Genomic DNA, 22,076 nt, shown 5'->3' on the forward strand with positions numbered 1-22,076 from the left:
GGGGGTTGTTGAGATCATTTAGTAAGGTCTGTCGTGTATATCTTTCTGATGATATTGAAGGAAATTTCTTTGTTCCATTTTCTGCTATATTCTTGCATATTAAAACCTTTTTCTGTACTTGTATCAGATTGGAGACAATGGCTATGGATCCATGATGTCCTCATATCCATCCAAGTTGTATGGAGGGTGAGTGTCCAACCTTATTTTATTTAAGGATGCGACATGTTTTTGTTGTTTCATTTATTTAATTAATGTATCAAATGGTAACCAACGTTTTAACATTTTTGTTTTTATGTATAGGCTGCCTCCTCCATCTTCTCTTGAGATGTTGATCCCAGCAAATGCAGCTGGTAAAGTAATTGGAAAAGGAGGGGCTAATATTGCCAACATTAGGAAGGTTGGTTTATCGTTGTCTATGTTTCATTGTTATTGATGTTCTTATTTTTCTATGACTATTTTTATGTGAAGCTGTTAGATATGTTTGAATTTTTATTTATTTATTTTTAGTGACATATTTCCTACTCTGGTCAATTGGAGAACAGTTCCTAACATGGGCATTGTGATACAGTAGTCAATATTTTAATTATTGGATGGATTAAGTTCAGTAAAGCTATTAGAATGGAAGGATGTTGGTTTTTAAAAATCATACATCACTACATTAGTATGCTTGAAAGATTGATATGTGTAAAAATATAATAAATGTGCTTCGGTGATAACAAAATTTGTATTCTTTGTTGTATTATGTTTTAATGTCAGAAAATAGCCTTTTCCCTTCTCCAAGACATGTATCGTGTTTGCTCTCTTGCATATTTCTTAGACCTTAGATTGTTTGGAAGAAATTTTGGGACTAGTGAAACACTTTCACTGCCAACTCTTTAGCCTAGGTAAGTTCAATTGGTCTAGAACTTTGTAGGATATCAAAAAATTAACCCTAACGATGCTTATTCTTTTGTTATGAGGCATTTTTGAGTAGTGAGAATCTAACACTCTTGTTCATTGTTCAGATATCAGGTGCATTGATAGAGATCTCAGACTCTAAGTCATCTCGAGGTGATCGCATTGCTCTTATATCTGGTACATCTGAACAGAAGCGCACGGCCAAAAACTTGATTCAGGCGTTTATAATGGCTACATGAGAAGAAAGATGACTTCGTGTTTGGAGGTTACTAGATGAAATCTTCCTTTTCCATTCATCCTCTGTAGATCTCTCTAGGTTCAGTTCTGGAGAAGGGTACTTCTTCTAGCCTTCAAATTCTTCAGTTTTTTTCTCATTAAATGCGTACTGGGATGAAATGGGATGATCTACAGCAGGTTCATATCTAGGGTTCCTAGAGCTTTTGTTTCTTAATCTATTCTTCTGTGGATTCTTAGAACTTTTAGGATCTTTCCTTTCGTACTTGTATGTCTGGCCTTATCTTTTATCAGTTGGGAGTTCATCTCATTTCCAATGCTATCGTACTCACATTATATGATGATTATGCCAGATAAGTTCCAGGATGGTCGTTATTCTCAATCTTATAACTGTGTACAATATTTTTCTATCCATTCTATCTCCTATTCAGTTTCTTGGTGGACGAAGTTCTCAATCATTGATCATTTTTCTCAATGCAGTTGGTATTGCTCTTGTCTATTATAGAGCTTTATAACTATGACAACGCACCTCAAGAGAAGAGATTGTTTCCAGAACTAAACTAAAGTTATCATCAAAGAAGTTTCTCTTTTAATTCCTTGTTCTGTACTTCATATCATAATTCCTAATTTGCTAGTAGGTTGGTGCTAAATAGCATCGTAAATTCTGTGTTTTTTTTTCCTCTGTTTGATATTTTGCCTTCTCTGATGCCCTTTATTAATAGCCAACGGTGAAAATTTCCAAAATATATGTTCTATAGAGCTGGGCCTGAAATTCATTGGACATGAAAGATTAGCTTCAGAGTGTGAGAAGGTTCATTCCCTGAATACTGATTCCCTAATACTATGCTCATTCCATTTTCTTGAGAGAAGAATTTTGAGAGCATTCTCTTTGGGAGGAGGGTGGGGGGTTTGTTGTTCCACTTCTGGTGGAAAGTTTTGTCCAATGTTTTAGGTGATTCAATAGAAAAGTTTTTTGTCACGAGTTCTATGTTTCTACAGTATATCCATGGAATTACCTGGTTTGTATTACTCCTTGTGTATCCTGAAAGCAAGGGCCTTTTTTGGCATGGAAGATTTTTTTGAAGAAAACTATTTCTAAAGTGGTTTTCATAATGTTCTCAAAATTGTATTTTGGAAGGATCTCTTCTTTGTTTCTATCAACTTTTATAACTCAAGAACACGATAAAACTTTTTATACATTTTCACTGTTTTTATTACTAACATAAATGTGTTCCAAACAGAAAAGCAACCTATTAACGATTTCTTACACACGTACAAGCTCATGCATGCCTGATTTTTACCTTTCAAAAACACACCTTTTATCATCTACCAGTTCTAATTGCTAGATGAGGTTATAGCTAGCTATGGAAGTTTTTAGAGTTCTTTCAAAGGGGAAAAAAAAAATCAGCAAGAGGTTGGAATGATGGTACTTTTCTGTCCTTATTTTCAACTCCTTTTGTAATCACTCTTCTACTGTAGTTCTCAAGTGGAGTTTTCTTATGTCACTCAGTCCCTGTCTCCTGTTCTCTTCTGTCTATTATTCTAATGACATTGTTTCATTTCCTAGTATATAAAAAATTACTAATTTATAAAAGGAATTAGTGAAGAATGGGTGGTTAGGCTTACCTACTCCATCAGTGTTTTTAAGAGATTCAGTAAGGTGTTTCCATGCCTTAGATCTTCTTTTGTTGATTCTGTAATGTCTTCTGAGAAATTTGCCCTGTGGGGAGGTGGTTTAGCATTCATATCCATATCATGCAAAGAAATTATATGAATACGTGTGAGTAAACCTAACCAGTTTAAGTTTGAAGTATCTCCCTCGTTTATCATAAGTCATGGCACAATGGCTTCTGTTGATCTGATTCTATCAAATCATCTCATTAATGATTAACTAATGCGTGTTGAACCAACGATCTATCATGTAGTCAATTCCAGTTTGGACTCTAGAGCTACAAAGTTGGCCCCTATTTTGATATTAACTTCCATTTTACTCTGAACTGCTCACGGTGAATTGTGACATTATGGTGATGGGATTTTCCCACCCTCTTGTACGTCGTTCCCAGTGCAAGATCTTCTGCTTTTGTACATTCCTAAAGATTGGTAAATCACTACTATGATCCTCAGGATGTTTTTCAGAAGCAGTTGATGGCATTGTTCTGGCATGTATTTTGAGACCCATGTTAAAATTAGGATATCTGCTAGTTTGCCCTAGTGATTAAAACCCATAGTTGCTTGTGCTATACAGATTCTTCTTTCTCCTCGGTATCTTAGTTCTTCATTCTATTATCTTCTTTGACCAGTCCTGCATGAATAGGAACTTCAGCAGTGGGAACTTGGCGACAGTACATAATTACAATGATCTTGTTTGCCGATCTGCATCCCTTTGATATTTAGTTACAACTTTCTTTTACTAGTCAACTGGTAGCCTTGCAAGTATAGGAACCCTCTGTTATGTCCATCTTTTATCTTACTACTGGAGGGAATTACCTGTAGCATCGCGACTTACAGTGGCCTGCGCTGGCTAGTTAAGAGTGCAACTGCTGCAAAGCTTTTTGGCTTTTCAACAACAAATCATTAGTTTTGTGTTTATCAAACAGAAAAAAAGAACCCTTTAGTTATGTGGCTACGCCCTGCTCTTTACTATTATTATGTGGATAGAACTATGATTCTTGTCTGGAGTAATATCAAGGTTAGCTTTACTCATATTGTGCCCTTTAAGAAGTATGCATATGAAGGGAATAGAAAGTTCTGTGGAGTGGGATGACATTGGATGAAAGTTTGATTGTTGTTAGGACGTAGAATTAGAAAAACCGTCATGGATAACCTATGATAGTTGTACTTGGTTTTGATCTCATCTTCATCATTTGAAGTGTTTTTTTTTTGTTTTTTTAGTACAACTGTGGTTTGAGGATTAAATCTTCAACCTCTAGAAAGGATGTTAATTACTGTTGAGCTAACTTACATTGGCTATTATTTAAATTATGAAGTTGATGTAGTCATTATTTTGTTAAGATTGAAATTGCTCAGTTTTGTATCTGATTGAAGGATAAATAAAGAGGAATATCTGTTTTGTATAGAGGAAACTCTTTACACTTGTAAGAAATCACTAATTGAATAGTTTCCGGATATCATTGAGAACATAGTCTGTGTTAACTAGTTTTTTGTAGGTATTTACATTCTATAGATAAGAACATGGGTGATTTTAAGCTGGTTTTGTATTGTTACAATTTTTTGACAGTTCGATTTATGGTGTATAGTTTAGACATAAAAAGATAGGCAAATAGTTTGGAACAATTTCTTACTGAATTACTCGTTTATTTGTTTATCATCGCTGATCATTATTTAAATCTAATCTTTTTTAGTGAAAATAGTCTGATTTGAGGAACACGTGTAGCTACAATTTAAAGTTAAAGCTTTTAAAGAATAATAAAATGGTACATGAGAGAAATTGGTGATTGAGCAGCTTACTAATTTTTCTCGACATTTTTGGGACCATTTGTCTTTGTTGGTTTGCAGTTTTGCACTTGTGCCTGGAACATTATTCTGCCAAGTTTTTCATTTATATTTTGGCTCTTAAGAATTCGATTCGATGCTTCAAAATTATACCGAATTCTTCTTTTACCCTATGTTCTCAAAAATGTTTAAATTCATATTCTTTTATAGAAAAAGAAAAAGGAGAATTTCTGGTTACCAGTTTTCGCCCAAATTCTTGACAATTTTGTTTTTTAAATTACTTGTATATTATTGTGGAAAATTTGTCTATAATTACTTTCTTGGTAGGTAATTTATTTTGAACTGCTTTCTATTAAAGAGTCGAATTTTCAACTTCAGAGGCTGAATTAAAAGAAAAAACATTAGCTCTTAAATTTGGTTGAAAACAGTGTCCCGAAATTGGAGAAGCCTGTCTTGACAGTCAAAAAGCATCTCATTATTGTTCAATATCTTCTCGTTTAAATGCTTATTAAATAATTACAGCAGTATACTAAAAAGAAATAATAATAATAATTACAGCAAAAAGAAAAGGTTTAATTAGAATACAAATTTGTGGTTAACGGTTTGAACAATAATTGGATGCTTTTATGGCTGTCTCTGTGCATGTGGGTCAGCACGTGTCTCATCCGTATTTGAGGAATTTAAGGCGGGGGCCCATGCTCATTTATTGCCTTCATATTTTACCTTTCCTTATTAATTAATTTGTTCCGTTAAAAAGTCTGCTTTTGTTATTGTTTTTTTAATTTTTCAATAAATGCTTGGATCAAATTTTTATGCTAAAGTATAATTTTTTTAAATCTAATCTGCAGATTAACATTTTGTTTGAAAGTTGTAAATATATTTACTTGTTGAGTACAATTTTTTTACTAGAAAAATTAGCCGAAGTATTTTTTTTTTTAATTTTTTAAAAAACAACAAAAAAAAAAACCCATCAGAAAAAAATAAATAATAATAAAGAAAAAAATAAATTCACTTTCTCGAAAGCTAACATTCAAGATGGTGGACAATAGACTTATTCGAATTTCTTCCATTTTAATCTACAACGCCTTTGTCTGTAATGTCCATTGAGCCACTTGATGAAGTAATTGATAATCTTTATACTAACCGTGATGAAATACATAAGTCAAATAATGGTGAGCTTTCCTCTACTCTTCACTAGTGATCTTCTTCACCTTTGAGAGATCACTCATTTCCTTCTTTTATAACAGAGCAACAACACACTTAGAGTAAGTTTCCTCCGAATCAAGGAAACTCACTTTAGCTACCACGAGCAATCAACCGATCACCCAATAATCATTGTGTCCACAAAATTGATAAAGGTAAGCATAATCTCTCTTTTTTTGTATCATTCTCAAACACCACATAAATTGCATTTTCTCTATCATTTTTCTTAAAAGTTGCATCTATATTCATTGTGATAAGATCAATAACTCAAGTCTCATGTCCGAATTTTCTAGTCTTTATAACATGAAATTATTCTACATTATTATCCATGTCCTTCATGTTGGTAATATTTAAAAGTAAGATAAGATTCATAAAGTAAAATAATACATCAATCGATAAGGTGACATTAGTATTAATCTAATTGAAATGTTCCCCCAATAAATATTTGTGTACACACACATGCTAAAATAACTATATTATTATTAGTATTGCAGGGCCAAGTACAATGTCACACAGTTTGGACACAAAACTTTGTTTTCATATCAATTCGTCTCTCAATTCTCTAATCTTATAAAATTATATTTTGTTAGATCTATCCACCTAGATTGCCACGTGTTCCTTTTATAATATGAAAAATAATAATGTGGGTGTGGCTTTGGATAAGTAATTTGTGGTCCTTGTCTTAACTGATTCATCATTGCAAGCATTTATTGGTAAATTAGTTAAATTAGTTGTAGTTCTAATCTAGACTTCTTAATTACACATCTCAATACCTACTCTACATTCCAATTAAAGGGAAAAAAAATCATTTGATATAGATAATAAAAATTTTCTAAGCTTCCCTGAAAAAAAAGTATTCTAAGCATTCAAATTCTTATTTAAAAAATAAAAGAACAATATAGTTCTCACATTTTCTATTGTCTATTATTTAGTTCAACTTTAACAATGATAATAAATATTTTATTGACTAAGCTAGACTAAAATTGATATTTGATTCTATAAGCTTGGGTATTGAAAAAAAACATATTTTTCTTTTAAAAAAAATGGTAGAATAAGCTCTCTATCAAAACAAAGAAGAGAACAAGAAAAAGGGTCAACGAATATTTATATTATGCCTTTTTTTTAAAAAAATTATACTTCTCTTTTTTCCTTTTACTTCTTTCAAATTTAAGATGATGTTAATAAATAAAAAAGAAAGTATATCACAAAATCAAAATATTTACAAATATAACACAATTTTAGAATCTATCAATGATAAATATTGATAGACTTCAATGAGTTTTTGTCAATGTCACACTTCTATCAGTATTTATCAATATCACACCGATAAGAGTTTATCAGTTTCATAATTCTAAATTTTGCTAAATTTTATAAATATTTTGATTTATTATTATTATTATTATTTTATATTCGTTACTTTTGTTTTTCCTTTTGACAAAATGGAAAATAAAAATGCAAATAATGAATTTTTCAGTCCCAAGGGACAAAATCGTGGATCCATCTCATCCCACCATTTTCTATCTCTCTTTCTCTTTCTCTTTCTCTTGTTCTTTGACCTATAAAATTAGGGTTTCATCCAATTCTTCATTTTTTCTCTTTGTTGCCAAAGCTCCGATCATGCTTTGGCCATCCATTTCTGAATCAGATCCATCGCTTTGTTCTGAAGCTTTTCATCTTTCAGTTTCATTTTCTCCGATCTGAGCGGGATTCATTGTTTCTTCAGTTTCGGACTTCACTCTTAACAATGTCCTGTTCTTATCTACGCCCTGATCCGCCCGCCAGAATCTTCTCCATACAGGACGGTGTTTTTGGCCAGAGTTACAGCCGTTGTAATTACTCCGATGATCACTTCGATCGTCTTCCTGATTCTCTGTTGCTGCTGATTTTCAATAGGATCGGTGATGTTAAGGCTCTTGGACGTTGCTGTGCAGTTTCTCGAAGATTCCACTCGATCGTGTCTCAGGTAGATAACGTTGTTGTACGAGTTGACTGTGTGATTTCCGACGATGATTTCTCGTCAGCTTCTTCGTCTTCTGATAAGTCCCGGAGTGGGTTTTCTAATCTGTTTCGTATGGTTCTTGGTGGCATTGTTAAGCCGCTTCAAGCGCTAGGTCAGTTTTTGGGTCCGAAACGTGTGAGTTCCTCTGGTTTGGGTTCGGCTTCGTCTTCTTTGTCGACTTCTTCGCTTGCGGTTGGAAGGGAAGAAGATGGAGAAAGTGGTCAAAGTGGTGTGACTCATCACTCGCCTACGCAAGTTCTAAAGAATTTTAACGAGATTCGGTTGCTTCGGATCGAGCTTCCTAGCGGTGAATTGGGTATTGACGATGGGATATTGTTGAAATGGCGAGCTGATTTCGGATCAACTTTGGATAATTGTGTGATCCTGGGTGCTGCATCGGTGATTCACGTTGGATCCTTTAATAAGCACATTCAAGAGAATGGAACTGATGGGTTCTGCTCTGGAAATGGTGCAGCAGCTGACGACAGCGGGAGCATTCCCGAATCGTTTTATACTAACGGGGGACTAAAATTGAGAGTAGTTTGGACGATTAGCTCACTAATCGCCGCTTCGGCGAGACATTACTTACTGCAGCCGATAATTGCAGAGCATAAAACTCTGGATAATTTAGTTCTAACTGATGCAGATGGACAGGGCATGTTGTGTATGAATAAGGATCAACTTGAGGAGTTGAGAGTAAAGCCCTTGTCAGCTTCAACTGCATCAAAGAGAACGCTTGTTCCAGCTCTGAATATGAGGCTTTGGTATGCGCCTCACTTGGAATTGCCTGGTGGGGTTATTCTGAAGGGGGCAACTCTTGTTGCCATACGTCCAAGCGAGCAGTCAATGACAAAGAAAGAGGTATCTGATGGGTCATGGCTTTCAAACGCTTTCGAGGAACCTTATGGAACCGCAGCAAAGATACTGGTGAAGAGGAGAACTTACTGTCTTGAGATGAATTCTTTCTGATAACTTCAACTGGATCTGAGGTAATCCTCTTTCCGGTTGCAAATGCTCCATCTCCAAATTAATTGAACTAAAGTGTAGTTACTAATTCTCTAGGATTGTTAAAGATGCCTGGTAATGGTGGGTATCTATCAATTCCTTGGTCAATCATTGTATGTTTGCATTGGCGACTAATTATGTTCTATGATTTACTGATATTTAAATATTATGCGGGTATGTTTAGATTTACTGTAGTGCAATTTGTAGGGAGACATGTTCCTTATTATCTGGATATTGTCTTGGGAAAGTTGTGAGTTGTAGATGCAGGGCCTATTTGTTGTAGATGCATGCCTGTTTGGATTGACTAGAGAAAAAAAAATATTTTTTTAAAAACATCATTTTTATTTAAACTCTTTTGATAAAAACGGTTTAAAATACTTTTTAAGTGTTTCGAAAGTCATTTTAAGTAGTTGCTTAAAATTTCTATTTTGCAAAATGACTTATTTTTAAAGTTAAACACTTGAAAAATTAAATCAAACACCCTCACAATTTTACAACACGAGGATAACTGTATATAATCCATTCCAAGTTTAAAGTCCTCTCCCCATGATTTTTATGTTATATATGTGCCTGTTACCCATGCACTTCGTCATTAGTACTTCATGAAAAAGTTCTCATTGGCGGTGGGAGCATTATAAATGGCTCATCAATACATGATAGGTATCAGTATTATTTCGAGGACGTAGGGAAATTATAAACAGGAGTAGGACAGTCATTGTTAAGTCTTGGCTCAGCAGTTCATAATGGCTTGTTTTGCAATTTCTATATTCTGCTTTCTTCATGAACTTTGCATCCACTTTGGTTCTTTTGTTCTTTTCCTTGGTGGATTCTTCCACATTCACTTGTTTATCATTTAATTCTCGTTCCCAATCAGGACGGGAATGGAATCCAGATAAAGGGAAGATTGATAGTGACGGAAATACCTTGTTTCATGCATCACCAGATTTCCATGTATGAGGAGAAAGCCTAATCACAATCAAATTGCAGCATGCTCGGCTTTCCAGGGTTGATTTTAGATTGAGGAATGGGTGACTTCTGCTTGAACAAGTGAGATAATCGAAATTCTTCCTCTACTTGGCCTTTGTTCCATATACTACTTGCAAAAGTGCAAAAAATACAAATAGAGAGATGATGTTGTAAAAGCCCTGTTGTAGTGTTTTGTTTGAATATGTGAATATGATCTAGTTCTATCAAGTAATTGCATCCTAATGAATTGATTGCAGCACTTAATGTCATGGATATTGAATTCCAGGATGTCTTGTTACACATGTTTGACACACTTAATTCTTTAAGGTGTTTGACACTTGATACTCATATCTGAAACCTTAAAGCTTTAAAAAATGTTATCCACAGTAATCTAACAGAACATGCACAATCGAATTATGATGGATTGATAAATTATCATGTCTTGATCTAGTTCGGATTTAATGATCTTTCTGGCCGGATTCTTGGTAGGCAACTCATATTTTGATTTATGTTTTCAGATTCGCTGAACAGCGAATATGTGTTTGGTTGACAATCTGAATTCTGTTTCCGAAAATTGTTTTCGGATTCTATGATCTAAATAATGAAAATTTTGAAAACAACTCTTATGTTTTTAGTGTATTCTGATTTTGAATTCAAAATTTTAAAATGTAGAATTATATTAAAAATGATAAAAACAATAACAATGATTTTATTTCATGTTATAGACTCAATTATTTTTGTTAAATTTGAAATATGTAATATATTATATGTTTTATATGATTACAAAATAAAAATTATACAAAGATTTTGACATAAAACAAATTCAGAAATTAATTAGTAATAGTTTATATTCAACTTAGTATTTAATAACTAAATATATTTTCAATCCCATTTTGAAAATTTGTTTAAATTGGAATTTAATTTAGGAATTTGCTAACACATATATGAAGACATAAAATGCACCTCTATTTTCATTGAATTTCTTATTTTCAAATTTCTTTTTTCAGATGGCATGAATTTACTCAAACCGTTTCAGATTCTGAAATACACACTGCTTCCAAGTTCTTATTTTATATTAATGTGGTGATTCGTAGAAGTTATGACTGATGAATTGAGAATTGAAGGGTCGTTTGTGTGCAGCATTCATGGTAATCAATTGAACATCTGACATTACATAAGAGAAATTTGAATTCGCTGGTTTCACTGACAATGCTTAACTTTTATCCAGTAAAAATGAACATATACATGTAGCTCACAGAAAGTGAGTCAATTACAAAAGGAGTTCCAATCAAATAAAATAGGACCTAATTAATCATTACAAAGGACTTAGGCAACCATTCATGATTAATTTGAACCATTTAATTTTTAAAACTTAGATCAATCTAGTACCAAGAGTTGCAACTTTGAGATGCAAAATTATGGACAGAGAACAAGTGTGGACTGGACTCTGGGTTATCAACAAAAAGTGTTAAGCTGTGAAAAGGTTAAAAGGAGGGCACTATAGAGTGTTTGTCTGCGAATGGGCTGTTTGGGGACGCGTAATGTAATTGACAATCCTATTTCTGTGCTGTCCTCAATTTATCACGTATTTCAATATTTTTTTTTTTATTTTCAATAATCTTGATTACATTCCAGTGCTCTCAAGTGTTTAGGGATGATTTTTTTTTTTTTAAATTATGGAATAAAAGAAAGCTTCAGATGATGAGGAATAAAATAATTGAGCAAACATGAAAATGAGGGTTCATATAATTGGGGTTTTTTGAAAGGGAGATTTGGGGGGCAGGAGATGATAATGTCTCCAATTTTCATTGCCAGATATATTGTTTGTTGGACCATTATGTGGCCAAACATGCGAAATAATTAAGCTTAAACAATCCATATCATTATTGGTTTGATAGCAATTAGCTGGTTGAGATTCTGTTTCTTAACTGTTGATCACATGGGATTGATTAAGATCCATGTTAATGATGGTTACTATTTTTACAACCGTGTGCCTGCAAAAAGACATTAATATTTTGGCGATTTCCTTCAGCTAGCAATCATTAATTAATCCTAGACCTGAACTTTGCTAAAGCCTAAAACATCTAAACAGGGCCATAGTTGGTAGTAACCAAAATCCACTCAACACTATCATTTATAGGAGGAATTACAAGTTCTTAAAGAAATTTTAAAAAATCCAACCTGAGAAATTAGAAATCAAGTCATGATTAAGAGCCACCCAACCCAAAAAAATTAGAACTCTAACAAATCTCATGGGCTTCTAATTTCTCAGATCTGTGTTCTCTCCTCTTAGCGAGGACTTAGTTGTTTATTCGTTCTCTATAAAATTAAAATTACTCGAAATGTAGAGTAAAAAAATGGAAGTCAAGTGTTAAGCACTTTTTCATTAAATTGTTTATAGCCGATTTATCATCATTATTACTCTTATTATTTTATCAAAATCAAGCAACCCAACTACGGCTTCTATCAAAATGCAACTTAAATAACAATAGCAAATTTTGTTCTTTCATTTCTGTGGTAGTACTTTTTTTCCTTTCTTTTTCCAAAATGATATTCGAATCAACTCCATCGAATTTTAAAAACTAAAAGCTAAAAATAAAAAACGGCTGGATAAGTATTTGATTTTTAATTTTTTATTTTTGAAAATTAAGCTTATTTATAAATACCAATTTCACCTATTGATTTCTTTATTTTGTTAACTACGTTTTAGGAGCGCTTTCAAAATTCAAGTCAAGTTTTAAAAATTAAAGGGATTTCTACATAAAATGCCGTTATTATAGGCGCATGTTACAACATCTTATATTTTCCATTTATTACCATTTACACAAATATTATGATTCACTTACAATTATGCCCTCTTCCACATTTTCTTTATAAAAAAAAATCTACTAGGCACATGCATTTTGAAAGAGTTAAATAACATACAGCGGAAGTATCAAGGATCCATAAACATTCAAATTCACTAATTTTGGCAGAAACTAAAGCATGCTTTTCTAAAAAGAGGATTTTAATATCATACCTTTGAAGAACTCTCCAAGAACTTGATTGTACAACAACAGTCTTCACCAAAGATCACCGTGAACAACCTCAAGGTCTTCCCCATTGTCCTCTTGGAGCTTTAGACAGAGCTATGGGACTCAAGAACAGCTTGGATAGATGAAGAACAATGAAGAATTCACAGCAGCCCAATTGGAATCACTCTTTTTTCTTACATAGGTTTTCTTTCAAAATTTTTGCATTAGCTCTTTTCAAATCACTCCAAACTTCTTTATTTATTGCAGATGAACATGCAAAGAAGTGTATTGCATGGCTTGCAGCTCATGCTTGGAGTATTAATGAAGACAAGGAGATGGGGTTTGTGTGAGCATGATGAAGATGATAATGGAAAAACAACATTTTCCATTTTGTATGGCATGCAAAACCGATTTTGAATTTCCTTTTAAAAATCAAAAAATGATTTCAAAACAATTTTGATTAATAAAACTGAAAAAAATAATTTTCTAAAATTAATTTAAAATATTAAATTAATTTTTGCAAAATAATCATCTTCATATATTTAAATCATATTTAAATATATATTCTCCTGTTCCATTTAATTTGAACGTTTCAAATTAATTTATATGGCTACTCTAAAGCTTATCCATTTACGAGCTAGTAGGGGGACCTCGTGGACCAACAGATCATGGGCTCCAACGATTCAAGATTAATCAGCTAAACTCATTAGTTTGATCTAACCCCCATTCGCTAACTAATGGGGCACTCCACTATAGCCCATAGTTGAACTCCTCTCACGTAGATATATTATGTCCACTTAATAACCATAATTAGTAAGCCAATCCTTCACAGGTTGTTCGTAATCACAACTAGGTAAAAAAATACCGTTTTATCCCTGTGAATACATCTTGTTTCTTAAGTTCCTACTAATCCTCTAATGAACAATTCTGATTCATAATCTCTATGAATTAAATCCTTTCTCTATCATAAGAAGGCAGGGCCCGATTGTTTAAGATCTGGACTTAGTACTTACGAGAACAACCTATCTGTTAACCCTAAATAGGGTAGGAGTGAATTCCATCTTGCAAGGCTATGTCCCCAGCTATTCATCCGATCTTATCCCAAAATGGTAAGCTTATTGAGTACTGCTGTTGGACTACCCTCACCGTTTGCAGATCAAAGAATAATCCCGAACAAATAGGAGTTCATAGCTAGCTCAGGATTAAGATCGAGTTAACCTAGGTTATATGATAAATGAAATAGTCAGTTTTAACAATAAACGATCGTTATAAAGAAAAATGACTATTTTCATGGTCCAGTCTATATGTAAACTCATTACATAGGATACCTCCACTCACATGTCTCAACATGAACGATTTTTGGATCATGTCGTGTAAACCCCAAACTCTAGGTTCCCTAGATAGCATGTTTAGCCAAAGAAATGTTATATTACATATTTATTAAGTAGAAATTCATGTTTATTTATAGGGATTATGAAAGAAGAGAAAGAAAATATATTAAATGAAGAAAATCATTCATTAGTTTGGCTGGAGGCACTAAGAGTGGGGTGACGTGGCACTCTACTCTTTGAACTCGAAAAGCGGTAGAAAGATTAAAAGGGAAGTGAAACTTCAAAAGCATGGTTTCGACAATTGACAAGAGTAAATTTAGTAAAATCAGTGCCATTTGAAAGCTGGAAGAATCTAATTTTCAAGGTTGTCCTGCCGGATAAAGATTGCAAGAGGAGAAGAACAAAAGTGGAGAATTTGTAGAAGAGGCAGAACCTCGGATTAATCAGGGCCCGAGGTGAAAATTGGAAGATCCAGGTCAAACTATAAGGCAATTTTAACTGAAATTTTAAGGTAAGAAATTAACTCAATTCTAAACAAGTTTGTAGAAGAAAAGTTTCTTGAAAAGAGCTCTGGATTTTGAGTTATAAATTTTTGAAGTTATAACAGGGAATCGGTACATAAGCAGACAACTACTTGGGAAGAACAAACAAATAGTTCACCGTGGGAGTTATAGCGAGATATGGGGATAAGGATCTCACTTATAAAGGAAATCTCGCTAATCTCACTCTAGAAGGAAATCTTGCTAGGAATTAAGCCAAGTATCACTGGTAAGGTGAGTATCGCTAGGATGAAAATTTGCCAGGAAAAGCTTGATCTCGCTAGCAAGGATCTCGTCGATCTCACTAGCAAGGATCTCGCTTATGAGGATCTCGCCAATAGAGCTGTCTTTATTGATGAAAGTTCCTTTAGTAAATGAATTTTTTTAAGTATTTTACTAAGAATTCTAAGTAGTTTTATCGGGAATTATGTCCTTTCAGGCCAAGAAGAGCTAGGAGAGGTGTATAAACCGTTAAGAGCTTTGAAGAGTGGTGAGTGACTAAGTGAATTAATGTCTCCAGTACTTATGCATATAAGATCAAGTAAGTTACAGTGACACGAATGATGAATTTATACTTTTTCAAGCAACAAATGGTTGGAGAATAACTTAACACGTGTTCCGGCTTGTATATGGGTAGCACAGGCCAAAGTATGTCATGTAGTCATTACAAAAGTTAAGTTCTTATGTTGAAATATGCTTCCTAGAGGAAGGCTATAAGAAAATGAGTTCTTGTGTAGATGGTAGGCAATGAAACTTAACTTGATGCTATAAAATACCCCGGTACCGAAGGACATTTGAGAAGATACCTGACCAATTTGATACCGAAGGACATTTGAGAAGGTATCTTAGTAGCTCGATACAGAAGGACAAGTTTGAGAAGGTATCTGAGTGGAAGTACCTAAGGTATGACGGTACTTAGTATGGCCACGTGCACGTAGGCAATTCTGAATGAGAGGCCGAAGTATGGATCTCTGAGTCGGTAATAAACGTTGGGAGTTAAAGCATTTAGGCTCGTTCTCAACTAGGAAATAATGATGTTTAATGATATCTAAGAATGGTTTAAAGCTACATTTAGAGACAATTGCTTGAGTTACTCATTAGTATATTTACATGTTTATAGTGATGGAATGCTTGATATTATACGATTCTATAGTCGTTCACTAGGCTTTTAGCTCACAGAATTTTTGTGTTTTCCCTTTTCAGGTAGCGGTCAGTTTTCTCAAGGTTGATCCTACTGCTTCTTGCCACTGAAAGACTCGGCTTATTAGGAGGACTTAGGTTGTTGATCTATTTATGTACACATGTTTGAGAGGGAATAGGGCTCTGTTAGAGATGTTTGGGCCCATCCGCGAATGTTTCTCTCCTTAGACGTTATATCATAGTTGTATGCATGTGTTTATATAATATTTTGTTGAACTTTTAGGGAGGCATACCATATTCATACATTATTAATGTTTAAGAGGTTGGTATATAAATTAGAGGGCTAAGATGGTGGGTGCTGGTAGTAGGGCTAGTAATTACCACGATCATATCCTCTTTTAGATTAAGAGGATAATCTGGAAGGGGGTTTGACAAGTTGGTATTAGAGCATAAGATTTTGGGAATGAGAGGGAAAGTTCATGCATAGGTCTAAGTCCCTAAGTGTGAGTTCTTAACATGTGTACATTGTATTAGGTGAAATGCCGAGGCAACGTGGCAGACTGAGTAAGCAGACAGGTGGCAGGAATACTGACCCTACCAGTAGGGGCTCGGAGGTTAGAGAGAACCCACCGGGTGGGAGAAAGAAGGTGAATGATCCAGTGGGTCAGGAAACGGTGTCTGAGGGAGAGTCTTGTACTCCTCAAACAAGGGTAGATTCTCAGCTAGAAGATGTAGTTTTTGACAGAATAGTGTAGAGATTAGCAGTCAGTGTGGGCTCTGTACGAGCCGACCCAGAGAAGAAATATGGTATTGAGAGGTTTAAAGCCCTCGAGGTTGTGACATTTGAAGGAACAACAGATCCGGCTGAAGCTGAGTTATGACTGGATGTAGTTGAAAAATGTTTCAATGTTATGAGTTGTCCAGAGGATAGGAAAATATGGCTTGCCACCTTTCTACTACAGAAAGGAGCAGAGAAATGATGGAAAGTGATATCCGCCAGACGTACCAGCACAGATGCGATGTTATGGCCTGATTTCAGGAAGGCCTTTGAAGACAAGTATTGCCCTAGGTCGTTCTGGGATGCAAAAAGGGATGAGTTCCTCAAATTAATGTAGGGAATGATGTCAGTGGCAGAATATGAGCAGAAATTTACAGAGTTATCGTAGTATGCTCTGTCGATTATTGCTGAGGAAAGAGATAGATGCAAGAAATTTGAACAAAGTTTGAGGAAGGAAATCATAACTCCGGTGACGTCTACGGCTAATTTTCTGGATTTTAACCAGTTAGTGGAAACAACAACACGAGTCGAGTGGAGTTTGGCAGATGATGAGCAGTTGCCAAGAGGCAGTGAGGCAGTAGTAGGTCCTAGAGACAGGGGATCCCGACCTCCAGTTCCAACTTAGACTAGTGGAAGCCAATTCAGGGGAATCGGTTGGCAGGGATCCAAGAAAAGAAAAACGAGACCCTCGGCCAGTGCAGCTAGTCGATCAAAGATGCCACGAGCTGGTGAGTCGATAGCCAGCACAGACAAGAGACCGACGTGCCCTGGTTGTGGCAAAAGGCATTTTGGGGAATGCTATAGTGGCAGAGGTGTATATCTTCAATGTGGACAAATAAGGCGTTTTAAGAGGGAATGTCCCCAGGTGAATAGGGGCGTCTCAACAACACAATAGACAACCTCCCAGATAGTTAACCAACCAAAGAGTGCTGAAAATCGAGTTGAAGGATCAAGTGGTGCCAAGCAGAAGAATGTCGTAGGTCGACCTCAGCAGCAGGGGCGAGTGTACGCCGTGACACACCAGAAGGCAACGGAGTCTCCAGATGTTGTGACCGATAATGTCATACTATGTGGACAGTCTGCTTATGTTTTATTTGACCCTGGTGCCACACATTCATTTATATCTTGCATGTATGCACCTAGTATAGATAGGTTGGTTAAACCTATGCTTGAAGAGTTATTTATCTCTACCCCTATGAGAGATGTGATAATAGTAGATAGATGTTATAATCATTGTGAGGTACTGATCAATTGTCAGAATTTCTATGTTGATTTACTTCCCTTAGAAGTGTTGGAATTTGATGCTATTCTGGGATGGATTTTCTAAGTAAGTGTCATGCTTCAATAGACTGTTACAAGAAGGAGGTAGTGCTCAAAAAATCAAATGGCCATGATGCAATGCTGACAAGAATCAAAAGATTAGCTGCGGGGAATCTGATATCGGCAGTGAAAGCTCGAAAACTATTGAGCAAGGGATGTAAAGCCTATCTGGCTCATGTAGTGGTTGTTCAAGGGAAAGAGCTGAACCCTGAAGATGTCCCAGTGGTAAATGAGTTTCGAGATGTATTTCCTGAAGAACTATCAGGATTACCACCCAACAGAGAGGTAGAATTTACTATTGACTTAATTCCAGGAAAAACTCCTATATCGCAGGCACCATATAGAATGGCGTCGACTGAGTTGAAAGAATTAAAGGTTCAGCTGCAAGAGTTAATTGATAAGGATACATTCGACCAAGTGTATCGCCTTGGGGAGCTCCGATATTGTTTGTGAGGAAGAAAGACGGTACCCTTAGATTGTGTATCGACTATAGGCAGCTGAATAAGGTAACGATTAAGAACAAATATCCGTTACCACACATTGATGATTTGTTTGATTAGCTAAGAGGAGCCATGGTGTTTTCAAAGATAGACCTAAGATCGGGTTATCATCAACTGAAAGTGAGGGAAGCTGACATTCCTAAAACGACATTTAGGACAAGATATGGACATTATGAATTTTTAGTAATGCCATTCGGACTAACAAATGCCCCTGTGGTATTCATGGATCTTATGAACAGGATATTTCATCCTTACTTGGACCAGTTTGTAACAGTATTTATTGATAATATACTGGTGTATTCTGGTAGTAGGGAGGATCATATAACGCACCTGAGGATAGTATTGAAGACGCTGCGAGATAGGTAGTTGTATGTTAAATTCAGTACATGTGATTTTTGGTTAGATTGGGTGGTATTTCTTGGGCATGTTATTTTAGCAGAGGCCATTAGTGTAGATGCCCAGAAGACGGAAGCAATAGTTAATTGGGAATGACCCACGACTGTTTCAGAGATACGCAATTTCATGGGTTTGGCAGGTTATTATCGAAGATTTGTGGAGGTTTCTCTAGGATAGCTCTTCTGATGAACCTGACCAAGAAAGGCATGAGGTTTGAATGGTTGTCGGAGTGTGAGCATAGTTTTTAGGAGCTGAAACAGAGATTAGTATCAGCACCAGTGCTTACCTTGCCCATTCAAGTAAGGAATTTGAGATTTATTGTGATGCATCCCGACAAGGATGGGATGTGTGTTGATGCAGGACAGGAAGGTGATTGCATATGCCTCTCGTCAACTTAAGAAACACGAGAGCATCTATCCTACACATGATATGGAGTTGGCAGCAGTTGTTTTGGCTCTGAAGTTATGGAGACATTACCTATTCGGAAAGCGCTGCAGAATATTTATAGATCACAAAAGCCTAAAATATATCTTGGATAAAAAAGAGTTGAATCTAAGAAAACGAAGATAGATTCAATTGATTAAAGATTATGACTGTTCCATCGAGTACCACCCTAGTAAGGCTAATGTTGTAGCAGATGCACTAAGTAGGAAATCCTTGGGACCCAAGGCCATTATTGGTTCAATAAGAGGAATGCTATTGCAGGAGCTCAGGAATTCCAGAACCGCCTTATCAGTGGAATCGTTAAGAGGAATGATAGTTACTTTTCAGATAAGGCCTACCTTAGTAGGAAACCTTAAGTAAGATCAGTTGGAAGACTCTGATCTTCAGAAGATTGTTGATGATGTAAGTAAGGGCATCAGGGTTGACTTTCAACTGGGAGCAGATAATGTATTAGAAAATGAGGGAAGGATGTGTGTACCTAACAAGCTACAGCTTAAACAAGCCATTCTAGAGGAAACACATAGTTCCGCTTATGTTATGCATCTAGAAAGCACCAAGATGTATAGAACTTTAAAGAAATCTTACTGGTGGCCTGGGATGAAGAGAGACATAGCAGAATATGTGGACCGATGTATAATCTGTCAACAAGAAAAACCTAAGAGACAAAGACCAGCAGGATTACTCAATCCACTCCCAGTGCCTGAGTGGAAGTGGGAGCATGTGACAATGAACTTTCTATTTGGAATGCCTAAGACACCCTCAGGATACGATGGCATTTGGGTAATAGTCGATAGACTAACCAAGACGACCAAGTTTATACCAGTAAAAGTTACTTACACTAGACCGTCTAGCTAAGATTTATATGGATAGGATAATCAGTCAATATGAAGCTCCAATGTCGATAGTGTCAGACCAGAACTCGAGGTTCACTTCAAAATTTTGGCCTAGTTTACAGAAGGCTATGGGCACTAAATTGCATTTCGGTACGACTTTTCATCCACAAACAGATGGACAGTCGGAAAGAACTATACAGACACTGGAAGATATGTTAAGAGCTTTTATATTACAATTCAAAGGAAGTTGGGATGCACACTTACCGTTGTTTGAATTTGCCTACAACAATAGCTACTATTCCAATATTGGAATGGCTCCCTATGAAGCATTGTACGACCGACCTTGCAGAACCCCAATATGCTGGAACGAAGTCAGAGAACGATAATTACTGGATCCAGAACTAGTTCAAAATACAATAGAGAATATAAAACTTATCAGGGATAATCTTAAGGCGGCTCACGATAGATAGAAGAGCTATGCTGATAAGTGAAGAAGAGAACTAAAATTTGAAGTCGGAGATCGGGTATTTCTTCGGTTATCCCCATGGAAAGGAATTCTCCGGTTTGGGAGAAAAGGGAAGTTAATTCCACGATACATCGAACCATATGAAATTGTGGAACGAGTTGGTCTAGCAGCATATAGGTTGCAGTTGCCGATGGAGCTAGCTCGTATTCACGATGTATTTCATGTGTCAATATTAAGAAGATACGTGCCTAACCCTATGTACATACTAGCAGCACAACCAGTACATCTTAAAGAGGATTTATCTTACGAGGAAGAAGCCATCGAGATTTTAGACAGAAGAGACCAGGTACTCAGAAATAAGACCATTCCTTTGGTAAAGGTATTATGCTGTAATCATGGAATCGATGAAGCAACCTGGAAATCTGAAGAGAAAATGGGGAAGAGTTATCCTCAACTTTTCAAATGACATATCAGATAAATTTCGAGGACGAAATTTCTTTTAAGGGGGAGATGATTGTAAACCCCAAACTCTAGGTTCCCTAGATAAGCATGTTTAGCCAAATGAATGTTATATTACATATTTATTAAGTAGAACTTCATGTTTATTTATAGGGATTATGAAGGAAGGGAAGGAAAATATATTAAATGAAGAAACTCATTCATTAGTTTGGCTGGAGGCACTAAGGGTAGGGTGACGTGGCACTCTACTCTTTGAACTCGGGAAGCGATAGAAAGATTAAAAGGGAAGTGAAACTTCAAAAGCATGGTTTCAGCAATTGACAAGAGCAAATTTAGTAAAATCAGTGCCATTTGAAAGCTAGAAGAATCTAATTTTTAAGATTGTCCTACCGGAGAAAGATTGCAAGAGGAGAAGAACAAAACTGGAGAATTTTCAGAAGAGCTAGAACCTCGGATTAATCAGGACTCGAGGTGAAGATTGGAAGCTACAAGCCAAACTATAAGGGATTTTTAGCTGAAATTTTAAGGTAAAAAAGTTAACTCAAATCTAAACAAGTATGTAGAAGGAATTTCTTGAAAAGAGCTCTAAACTTTGAGTTATGAATTTTTGAAATCATAAGAGGGAATCGGTACATAAGCAGACAACTGCTTGGGAAGAACAAACGAATAGTTCACTGTGGGAGTTATAGCGAGATATGGGGATGAAGATCTCACTTATAAAGGAAATCTCGCTGATCTCGCTCTAGAAGGAAATCTCACTAGGAATTGGGTCGAGTATCGCTGGTAAGGTGAGTATCGCTAGGATGAAAATTTGCCAGGAAAAGCTTGATCTCGCTATCGAGGATCTTGCCAATCTCGCCGATCTCACTAGTAAGGATCTCGCCAATCTCGCTAACAATGATCTCGATTATGGGGATCTCACCAGTAGAGCTGTCTTTATTGATGAAAGTTCCTTTATTAAATGAATTGTTTAAGGTATTTTACTAAGAATTCTAAGTAGTTTTACCGGGAATTATGTCCTTTCAGGCCAAGAAGAGCTAGGAGAGGCGTATAAACCATTAAGAGCCCTGAAGAGCGGTGAGTGACTAAGTGAATTAAT

At 35.6% G+C, this 22,076-nt stretch overlaps 2 protein-coding genes across 3 annotated transcripts in view; both read left to right on the forward strand.

Annotated features, from left to right (window-relative positions):
- Positions 1–4,207, forward strand: part of LOC120074542 (KH domain-containing protein At4g18375-like) — an 8,460-nt gene extending 4,253 nt beyond the window's left edge. The window contains exons 6-8 of the mRNA XM_039027696.1: positions 128–186; positions 301–397; positions 1,005–4,207. Of these exons, the coding sequence (XP_038883624.1) occupies positions 128–186; positions 301–397; positions 1,005–1,136 (288 nt within the window). The 3' untranslated portion in view covers positions 1,137–4,207. The remainder of the gene's footprint in view (positions 1–127; positions 187–300; positions 398–1,004) is intronic.
- Positions 4,208–7,272: 3,065 nt separating this feature from the next.
- Positions 7,273–10,045, forward strand: LOC120073361 (F-box protein At5g46170-like). Of its 2 annotated transcripts, none has more exons than XM_039026168.1 (2): positions 7,273–8,775; positions 9,735–10,045. In XM_039026168.1, the coding sequence occupies exon 1, from the start codon at positions 7,532–7,534 to the stop codon at positions 8,753–8,755; it is 1,224 nt and encodes a 407-aa protein (XP_038882096.1). In that variant the 5' UTR covers positions 7,273–7,531; the 3' UTR covers positions 8,756–8,775; positions 9,735–10,045. The 2 variants fall into 2 exon arrangements, with proteins under 2 accessions (XP_038882096.1, XP_038882095.1); XM_039026167.1 differs by having other exon boundaries at positions 7,275–8,775; positions 9,666–10,045.
- The last annotated feature ends 12,031 nt before the right edge of the window (positions 10,046–22,076 follow it).

Source organism: Benincasa hispida, chromosome 3, assembly GCF_009727055.1.
Source record: "Benincasa hispida cultivar B227 chromosome 3, ASM972705v1, whole genome shotgun sequence".
In the NCBI taxonomy this organism is placed as follows: Eukaryota; Viridiplantae; Streptophyta; class Magnoliopsida; order Cucurbitales; family Cucurbitaceae; genus Benincasa; species Benincasa hispida.